The following is an 11325-nucleotide window of genomic DNA, read 5'->3' on the forward strand; positions in this document are numbered from 1 at the left end:
AAAACTTGATATCATATGCTTACTAAATCGATCGCGCTTCTCGTTGGTTTCTTCTTTCTTTTTCTTCCCGCTCGATCTTCATGGCAAGTTCGTCACTGCAACGCGCACATCTTTCTCTTAGAAAGAATTTGCTAAAAGGCAAAAACAAGAAAAAGAGCACAAAAGGGAGAGCCTCTTGGCGAGAATCAAAAGCAGGAAATGGAGAAATATTCACTTTGTGCTGGGTATTGTTATAAGATAGATTCCGATAAGTTTCGGGAAATATTCACTAGTGGAGAGGGTTGTTGGAGAATATCTAAATGAGGATCCTCTTTTGGAAGGTGCGGACGAAGCTACCATAAGATTTAGGTTGGATTCAATGAAATACTTTGGCTTTAAACATAAAAATGTTACTTTACTTCTTGATAGAAATAATTCTAAAATTTAAATTGCTACCAATATTTTGAGAAATTTGATTGCGATGGTACCTAAAGCTCATACTAGTGATAAAGTTTTGTTTTATTATTGCGGCCATCGGGGTGGTTACAACAAAGACAAACCGCCCTTTAATGAGATTGAGAGGATTATTACATGAGCTGTTCGGAGGACACCTACATTACGGGTTCAATGCTTCAATCTATTATGGAATTTGTTAACTTACATTCTATTGATTTGACTTTCATCTTAGATTGCTGTTGTAGTTTGGGTTTATTTCAAGGACTCGCAGATGAACAAATTACGCCACTTACTGCTGGATATAAGTTGAGCGGTCTTATTTCATCAGCTATCATGATAGGGTAATGTCGGAGGAATGAAGGTAGTATGACGATAGTATTCTGTAAAAGAAAAAGATAATTTCAGCCATGTTGTTCACCGGTTATATCAAAGGCTTTCAAACTTTTTCCAAAAATAAAAATAAAATTGTGAAGTGGGTCAAGATCTCAAGTTATGACTTTGCTGAATCATTTTTGACATTTGCCAAGAAAGCTATCAAGAAACATAATGAAGAGATTCCCTGCAATAAACCATTGATCAATCGAACAACTAAGAAATTGAGGAAGGAATGTGAAAAGGTTAAAGACCTCCAACAACTTCAGTTGTTCTGCACCAGTGCTCAAGCCATTTCGAAGTTTTCTTGCTAGTTCCATGAGAAATTCTCATTGTTTGATTGGCTATGAAGTGTGTAATCCAAACATGATCTACAAGTCTATGGCCGTAGACATTGTAGTAGAAATTAATTTGAAATGCAAACTGATTGATTTTATTTTGAAGTTGAATGAAGTGTTAGCTGGGTTGTTAAATATTGTTGATGGATGATGCAACCAACTTTAGCTCAATACTTAGTCTAGTGAATGGTTTATTTTGAGTTGTGTATTTCATTTAGAGATATTGTCCTCCATGTGATCTTGGTTTTTCTTTGAAAAACCACGTAATCTTGCTGAAAGTGGTTGTATAACCATTATTTTTTGTATAAAAAAAATATGCTTACTACATAAAAACATAATCATCACAATGTAATGTTCATACACTATATCAAAAGATATTTATCAGATTTAAAGGCAACTTATTGCACTTAGTTAAACAAACTAGAAAAAACTTAATAATCAAATTATATCAAACTATTGACATGCAATGATAAAAGAGTAAAATGTTCATACATTATATCAAAACATAATCAACACAATAGTTTGTACTTAATCAAAAACATATCAATGTTAATAACTTCGTACAATTTTATTAAAACAAACATAGTATGCACATTATATCAAAATATAATCATCATAGTGAAATGTTCATACATTGTATTAAAAGTAATCATCACACTTAAAAGTAACTTACTGCATTTAATCAAACACAAATTAAAATAATTTTAAAATTATATTATTACATTAAACACCTTAAACAAGTGAAATGTTCATACATTATATCAAAACATAATTGACACAATAATTAATATATTTAATCAACAATATATCAATGTTAATATCGTCAAACAATTATATTGAATAATTATTTAAAGTTACTCAATGCAACATCAACAACAACAAAAACTACATGTCATACCATAAATGCACACTTTATGGCAACAACAAACAAAACAAATATTAGAGGAGCAAAACAAATATAAGAAAAAAAGATAATATATTTCATAAAAAAATTATAAATAAGAGTTTTAAGATTGTACAAACTAAGTATTATCTTCGTAAATCTAGAAATAGCCTTCGATGTTCACTTTATATACCTTGAAACCTTGAAAATTTTAATCGATTTTAGATATATGTCGAAAACAAAATAAAACCATATATAATAAGAAATTAACTTTAGAGAAATGATATTTGTACCAAGATAACTTTTGGAACAACTTTTTTCCTTCTACTTTTGGAATAAAAACAATAGAGAGAGAAATAAGAAGAGAGTAATAACACAACTAGTCGGAGTACCCATTGCACGGGACAACTAAATTATTTAATATCATAAAAGTTTGTCATGTATTGGTTCTACCTTGTGTTGTGCTATTATGTTTTGTGTTGTCATGTGTTGTTTCATCCGTAAAAAAAATGTATTGGACAAAATAACACAATACATAGTGGTATAAACAAAATTTTAAGGTATCAGATATTTTTTGTTGTCTTGTACGACATTTGACGGACAAAATGCTATTTTGGTATTTTAAGCAACTTGTATTCAGGACAAAAAGCTGTGTTGTAGTTTAGTATGAGACAAAATTTTAGTTTTTGTCGAGTCCTTTGTCCCCCGATTTGTCCAATCCAGGAACAATTTTACAAACAAACAAAGTACAATTAGAGTTGTTTTGTCTAATCTCTTTATTCTTTAACAAATCAAAACACCATAAGTCTCTCTTTGTTATTCTCCAAAGTCCAAACCTTGATTTTCTTAATCTTTTAATTTATTTTTATTTTCCTAATTCATTTAACTTTATATGAAAGCTTGTTTTTCCTTAAATCAACCTTTTGATTTTATGATTTGGCGGTGCTTAAAGTTTGTTTTTCCTTAAATCAACCTTTTGATTTTATGATTTGGCGGTGCTTCAAACACTAAAAAAACAAACGTTAGAAAATGTGTTGAATTGCAAGGTAGATAAAGGAAAAGCTGGATTGTTCCTAGTGTTTTATGAGCCTTAGTCATATTATGAGAAAATGGTCCCCTACATTATACATCATAAACTTTTTTTAGCTCTTTGTTGTGGTTTTGTTAGCTCTTCATTTCAATTGTTTTCGCTTTCCATTACTAGATATATGTTTTTTAGGCAACATCTTAAAATAAATCAAATACTCGATAGAAACCAAAACAAAAAAAACTCGTAAAAATAGATAACAATAGCACAAACAAAGTAGACTGGAATTTTAGCACATGAGAATAATATCAGGAAAAAAAAAGAATATCAACACTTAATTAATTAAATTTTAGCCTCTTGGATGCAGAATTCTCCAATGTTAAACCCATAGCAACAATTATACTTGATACAAAACCAGTGTTACTTTTTAGAGGAATCAAAGATACAAGAACTCCTTTATATGTTACAAGAACATCATTCCTCATTTTATATGCTACAACTACAAGTAACTATGAAATTCACTGTGACAGTGTGCCTCCAATGAGGAATTTAAGCATGCTTAATCACTTATTTCAATAATTTTATCACACTTATGATAAGAAATTGCCTCACTGAAATTAATGAGACATGCGTTAATTTTGACGGTTAATATCTCAACTATGTGGCACCCAAAAATATTGTGTGTCAAATGCATCTCATCCTATATATTATTGATAAAAAAAAGAAAAGAAAAACAAAACAAAAAAAAAGTTGGGTGGGCCGCATGATCCTAATTGTGTCTCGCGTCGTGTTTCTTGATCATGAATGTCCCTTACATAATCTTGCATTATCAAATTCAATTATGCAATGCTTTCGATCAATCCATAAAAGTTCATTACTACATTAATATAATTTATTTTTTAGGATAGTCTTAAGGAAAGATTAAGATTTATTTCTCAAGTAGCTCCTTTTCAACTAAAATATCATTTGTTTTGTTATGAAGAGTCTCCCAATTTCTTGGATAATAAATATTACCAATATTTTTATAATTAGTGAAGCACATTATTATGAACAAGGGCTCAATAAAATATCATCAATTTCTTGCATGATAAATTTCTTGGCACAATATTAGGAACAAAATGCCCAATTTTTTTGTAGGGAAGGTGTATATAAAAAGCTATGTTTAATATTTGAGTATATATAGCAAATCACACCAAAACATTAACAAACTTCAGTTCAGTATAGTTTGGGCCTTTTGATGCACTTTTCTAAATATACCCCTAATATTCCAAGGCTAGCTATATACACTTCACCCCTATAAAAAAAATTGGACCCCCTAACGGCATTGGCCCTAGGCCATTGAACCCTCGGCCTACGCCTAGGGCCGGCCCTGAGGAAAAAGTTGAGAGTCCTCTGTGCATTCTTGGTTGATGTTATTAGTAAAACTATACATTCAAGTTCAACTTTGTAAGTAAAACATCGATACATGTAAACATAGTAGTGACCATAGTCATAACTCTTTGTTATCGTTGATTAATTGTATAGTCCAAATGTAAATATTTCAAAATGATATGATTATTTTTTGTACGACTATTTTTTATGTGAAAAATAAAAAAGAGATATGCACTTGGGAGACAAAAAATCTAGAAATAAATCAATTCTTTTAACCATTACATTTTGCATTTTGGTATGAGACATGTATAATCCTATACTTTAGTGTAAATTCAGCTTATGACAGAAGAATATGAACGTTTAACTCTTGATCTAAAAGAGGGTTGTGTATCACCAAGATGTCAAGATAGGCCAATTCATAAGCTAAAAGTTCAGATGATGCTAACAAATATCATGATTGGCCATAATTTCCTTTCAAGCACCCTTTTAGAGGTTAGAATCATCCCACCCATAAGATCCTTGAATCATATATCTGTAAACCACAAATCGATTTTTCAATAATCACTATGAGTTAACTTGTAATCCAAGCAACAATAACTTCTAATTTACTCCCAAACGACACAAACTTAGAAAAGAACACCAAACACGACACCGACACATTTTAAGAAAATAAATTAATTGAATGTAATCACATATGTTGATGTCATGTTGGTGTCAAATACCAAACACACTTTTAATCAGAAGTGTCTGTCTACATAATTAGTCACTTTAGTCCCTGAATGGGAGAGAATTCGTCACTTTAGTCCCTGAATGAAGAGAAATTGCAAAACAGTCCCTGCATGGTCAATTTCATGGACTAAAGTGACTAACGGAGTCTACATTCAGAGACTAAATTGACTAACGAAGTTTGCATTCAGGGACTAAATTGACTAACAAAATCTACATTCAGGGACTATTTTGCAATTTATCTGCATTCAGGGACTAAAGTGACGAATCCCTTCCGATTCAGGGACTAAAGTGACTAATTCCCCTATAAATAAATAAAAAGTATAGAGAGACAAGTAGCATGCATAGTTACTAAATTAGACGTCGATATAGGACCCTAACATAAGTCCCAAAGGTAAATAAGTCTAATCGTGTAATATTATTTCAAAACAGGTGAAATTTTGTGCACTAACTTATGTATCTATAACATTGTCCCAAATAAATAACTCACTCCCTAATAAAATATAAACAAAATTTGATACATCTAAGTTGTAATGCAAAAATAGACTACTTTTTTATCCTATCTAATGATAGTACACCAAAAATGTGCTTCATAATTTAGGTAATGAAGTTGAACTTTTAAATGAGATTAACAAGAGTAAATGTGAATAACCAAATATTTTAATAAGTGTGTAAGTGGTTGATTTTACTTATATTTTGTTACAGATGAAGTATATCATTTACCTCTTCCAAACCTTGATTTACGAGCTGCACGTCGCACACCATCATTCCAATATGCACCATTTTCTTCTTTTTGGGCCTGAAATTGTTTTTAGTAATGAAAACAAGATATAATTTGATCCTTATATAATATAAAAATACATATCTTAAGCTATTATTAAAAAAGAAGAAGTAACATTTGCATGCACATGTATGATTAAATCATGAAGATATTATATTTACTTGTGCATTCATTAGTTCCTTAGGATTAAAATCCATGGAAACCCTTTGATTAGGTAAATCATATGTGCCTTTTGCAAAGTTAGGATCCAATGCACTAATTTTACTTCTTGATCCATCTGATAGTGTTGATGATGCATCTTGTTTTCTTCTTTTTGTCCATGAAAAATCATTAGACACTCCCTTGACATTTACTGGTACACTATAGCCATTACCATCAACAACATTCAACTTTTGAGAAGTCTCTAACATTGCATCCATTGAAGTCTTTGAGTGATCTTTGTGCATAGTTCCTTCTTTTCCCTTTGGAAGATTTGCTTTACCATCATCTTTTCTAGCATTTTGAGAAATATTCTGCGTTTCGATCGCAAAAAAATTAAGATGAGTAAATATAAGTAGTACTCTCTCTAGTCTCGAGAGATGTTTCTCTCGAGAATCACAGTGAGTAATATTCGAGAGATGTAGCATTACACATGAATAAGTGGTACCTCTTTTGAAGTTGATTTAACAAAATTGTTATGGTCATGGAAAGCTTTAGAGACCCGTCTTTGTTGCCTTCTAGATGTTGCAGCCTCTCGCATTTTATCACTGGTCTTCTTCCTGTGAGAAATTTTCTAGTCTTCAGTTGCAAAATTATAAAATAAAATGCTCATTTCTGTTGGAAGATATAACCGAGTAAACTACAACAACAATCAAGCCTTATTCGACCAGGCAAGATTGAATACATAGATCAAATGATGTTTGATCACATAAAATATCCACTTTAAATAACTAGTGTGATTCAAATACTTTTAGAACATCAACCCTTGTTCAAAGTAGAAAAATACAAAAAACGCGTACAAAAATCACTCAATATTTGATTTCAAAGTTCGGCCAATCGTATGTACGTCACTGACTGTAGAGCAAATTTAGCACCTTTCTATTATTCATGTAAATGGCTATCTACATGATAATATTTTTTTTATGAATAATAAAGACCTCAAAATTTACCTGGATGTATCTTCATGACCTTTAGCATCCATTTCTTTGCTAGGTGTATACTTTGGCAGATTTGATGGATTACAAGCAAATGGCTTAGTGTTGAAGTACTATAAAGGACATGCCATGATACATATAATTAGAAATTAAACCTTATTTTATACACAATTGAACTAAAATGATTAAACATCACAATAAATTTACATGTTTGGAATGGAACTTCAACTCTTAATTTATGATGATATAAAATAATGAAGGTAATTGTTCTACTACAAAACAAGAATCTTATTGAAAAGGCAAAGGAATTAACCTCTGATATTAGAGCCGAGGAGGCGGTTCCACGCTTGCTCGGATCAATAGACAGTAAAGTCTCGAGTAAACCTATGGTCGATTCAGGAAAATCAACGCACCTCTCTCGAAGAGAGCTTTCGTAGTTAGTCTGAGGTTTGAACATTGTTGCATGAGGAAGCTTGGTCTTTTTCCAGAACTCCTCAGGTGGAGAACCACACAGTTTGAAAATTTTGTGTAATTGCTCAACCTATACAATCAAGAAAAATATATATCATGTTAACGTGCAAAACCGAACCATGAACATTCCTAGATCAACACTCTAGATTGGTTAAAACAATACATCAATTGAGATTATTACCTCAGTTCTCCCCTTAAGAATAGGCTTTCCAAGAAAAAGTTCGGCAAATACACATCCAACACTCCAAAGATCAACTGATAATCCATAGTTGGTTGCTCCCATCAAGAGCTCAGGAGGACGATACCATAACGTTACTACACGACTTGTTAAAGGATGCTTATTATTAGGACTAATCGAGTTTGCCAATCCAAAATCAGCTATCTTAAGAACACCTTCATTGTTCAACAAGATATTTGATACTTTGATGTCTCTATGCATGATTCCACGTACATGACAATGCTCAAGTCCGCTTAATAGTTGCCTCATGTAGCATTTTATCTGTGGAAAAGCAAAATTATACATTGAATGTAATTAGATGATTTGTGTCGGACACATAGAATTAGATTGAACTTGTCGAAAAAAGATTAGGCACCATGAACTATGAAGTCACTGAAAACATGATAACAAACCTGTGCGTCGGTGAAAACAATGTCAGAACGAGATACAAGGCCAGCAAGATCATGTTCCATGTATTCAAACACAAGGTATATGCTATTTGACATTCGAGAAGTGATTATTCCTTCCAATTTCATTATGTTTGGATGGTCAAGCCTCCTTAGAATTGTTATTTCTCTTGCCATGAACCTTATGCTCTCAGCTTGGAAAGTATCAAACCGCACTTTTTTTAGAGCAAACATTTTTCCAGTTTCAACTTCACGTGCTCGAAACACACTGCTATATGTACCTTGTCCAATCTATAGAAGTGGAAATATGTTGAGGAAAAAAATTTAACTTGAAGGACCACAAAGATAGATGAAAAAGGATAAAGCAAGAGAAAAATGGCATGAAAGAAAATAACATTTCTTTATTACGACTAGTACACATGAACTTATTCAACATAATTTACTCCAAAGTTAAAAAAATTAAAATCTGAAAATGAATTGTCAGACTAAAATTTGGTTAACATTCAGAATTAATATTCCCTTAACTATATTCCAGTTTCCACCAATGTCATTAGTGACGGAACAACGTTTCCTAAAACAACTTATGAACTTATAATTCATGTAGTTGATCTTTATGGAGTTAGGTAAAGCAATATTATGCATTTGTATTGAGTTTGAAACAACTTATCATTATTAAATAGAAAAATAACCAATTGCAACTGTTACATATGGTTGAACATTTCGCTCACACGTGCTATGCCCTAGGTTTATATTTGGAGTTCCACAATCGATATAATATACGTAAATTCTTCTATAAATCATCAATGATGTTGGTGATTCTCCATAACCTGGCATGATACACCTCACCTGTCCTAAAACATTTCTTCCGGAAAATTTCCAACTTTTCGGAAGAAATTTTTAACTTTGAGGACAAAAATTCTAAAAATTTTGTCCAACAAATTAATGGTACAATGCAATAATAAGTAGTACCTTATCTAACTTTTGATATGCATCAGCTTTGAGAGGGATCCAACCTTGAACAGCTTCAGCTGCAGAAGCTGTAAGCCAAGGAGGCCAACCAGCAGCATTTTGTTCAGCTTCAACATATCTTTGTGTAAAACCAATTCTAAAGCTGAATGAGCCACTACTTTTTTTTGAGTTATTTTTCTTTAACTTGCTATTCTTATTTTCATGTGATGATGATTTAGAATTAGAATCCAAAACCACCAAACCAGAATGGCCCTTTGAAGAAGGAACAACCTCTACAATTTCTCCGACGGTCGGTGCCGGAGAAATATTCCCCGCCACAGCATGTTTGGAACCAATGCAACCCATTTAAGGTTTAGAAAAAAATAATGGGTGATGGTGATCGTAGGGGAGATTTTCCCCTACATCAACACCCTCCAATGCGGTCGGTGCACTCAGATCAAAGGGATTTCACAGAAGAAGATGATGAGGACAAATTGAAAACAAGGGCATTTGAAATTTCAGGGAAAATTGCACCTTTCTTGTGGAACAAACAACCCTTTCCCCTGTTTTTTTTCTTTCCTCCTCTGTTTTTCTCTCTCTTCCCCTGTTTATCTCTTTGTCTCTATTTTTGTGCTATTTGATTTAATTTTGTTATTGTTTTGTTTTTTGCAACTGAATGTGTAAGATCCGTTGATAACTGAAGGGTGGAGGATTTTCAAGACCGAAATATATGGGACAAAATTGGTTCTTTTCATTGTTACTATTATTTTGAATTTTTTGTTACAATAGTATAGTATTTTGATGTTGAAATATGAGAAATGATGTGTAATGTTACAATTTGGAATTTGGAGGGTCTGTCATTATTTTTTTGTTAGTTGTTTTTGATGCTTTATTTCTTGGAAAAGAGACACAGAGAGAGAGAGAGAGAGAGAGAGAATGTTGTACTACCACTTAGGGGTGTTCGCGGTGCGGTTTGGTTCGATTTTGAGCCTAAAAGTCATCCGAACTACAAGATGAAAAAACAAGCGGTTTGGTTTGGTTCGGTTAACTTTTAAAATAAAATCCGAACCAAACCAAACCAAACCAATGCGGTTTGAGTTGGATCGGTTGATGCGGTTTTTTTGATACAATACAATTTTTTATCCAATATTAAAATCGATTTAAAAAGCAATAACACAACATATTTGCAGCAATGTTTCCGAGAATATTTTAAATTTCATCGAACATTACAATTTTATTTTCATCAAACAATATAAACGAAATTAAAAACGTGAACAAAACATAATTCTCTTATGTAAGAAATGTAAAATACTAAGATTTTATCATTCTATAAAATTTTAAGTAGTACATAAATATATTTTGAAATAAAAAACAAAGAAGAAACTAAACAAGAGAAAAAAAATATATCAATTTTTAATAGTTTCTATGAGTATTGGTTTATGTGATATAGGTTCAATTAGCATTTTTTTTCCCTTATATTGCAGTTTGGTTCGGTTGGTAAAATAAAAACCGCAAGCCGAACCAAACCATGCGGTTGAATAAATAAGTGATCCGAATACATCCAAACCAAATACGTTTTTTTGCGGTTTCAATTTGGGTTGATTCGGTTTACGATTTTTCTATTGGATTGGTTCGGTTTTGAACACCCCTACTACCACTTATGATATATTATTTGACCAAAGCACATGAATGGTAGCTCTAAATATTGCCTAAGATTATGGGAAAAGATTATTAGCTAAGAATGACCCTTTCCTCTATACCAAAGTACAAAGTTTATATCCTATTCCATTCTATAAAAATTTAGCTATAGATCATGGATGGTAGCTCTAAATAACTGCCCATTCCAAGCACATGAAGGACTCCCAATATTCTTGATAAATCTTCTTGGGTTGCATGACTCATAATTCAGCTAATAAAAATACTTCAGACTTAGCGAAATCAACTTCTTGGCCGGATGCTTCTTCATAGGTTCTCAAGATATGCAACAATTGATTCATCTCCATAATATATTTCTCCTACAAAAGAGAAAAAACAGACATCAACAAAAAGTAATTGGGATACCTTGAGGGGACCCATACAAATCTTCACCACATGAATATCCCATTTTCCAAGCGCTTGATAAATTAGGGAGGACATCCCCTACACCACAAAGATAAAGTGGTAGGGTAACAAAGGATTTCCTTGTCGAATCTCCTCCTTGAAAAAGTAGGGTATAC

At 32.2% G+C, this 11325-nt stretch overlaps 1 protein-coding gene across 2 annotated transcripts; it reads right to left on the reverse strand.

Annotated features, from left to right (window-relative positions):
* Window positions 1-4678: 4678 nt before the first annotated feature.
* Window positions 4679-9769, reverse strand: LOC146912537 (cyclin-dependent kinase C-2 C-like). Of its 2 annotated transcripts, XM_085722110.1 has the most exons (9): window positions 9131-9769; window positions 8168-8452; window positions 7719-8036; window positions 7380-7607; window positions 7082-7179; window positions 6580-6691; window positions 6095-6445; window positions 5876-5951; window positions 4679-4958 (listed from the first exon to the last, which is right to left on the reverse strand). In XM_085722110.1, the coding sequence occupies exons 1-9, from the start codon at window positions 9473-9475 to the stop codon at window positions 4951-4953; spliced, it is 1821 nt and encodes a 606-aa protein (XP_085578236.1). In that variant the 5' UTR covers window positions 9476-9769; the 3' UTR covers window positions 4679-4950. The 2 variants fall into 2 exon arrangements, with proteins under 2 accessions (XP_085578236.1, XP_085578237.1); XM_085722111.1 differs by lacking the exon at window positions 4679-4958 and having other exon boundaries at window positions 5868-5951; window positions 9131-9733.
* Window positions 9770-11325: the final 1556 nt, after the last annotated feature.

Source organism: Medicago sativa, chromosome 6 (genome assembly GCF_051527215.1).
Source record: "Medicago sativa cultivar Bolivia chromosome 6, Bolivia_mono, whole genome shotgun sequence".
Classification (NCBI taxonomy): Eukaryota; Viridiplantae; Streptophyta; class Magnoliopsida; order Fabales; family Fabaceae; genus Medicago; species Medicago sativa.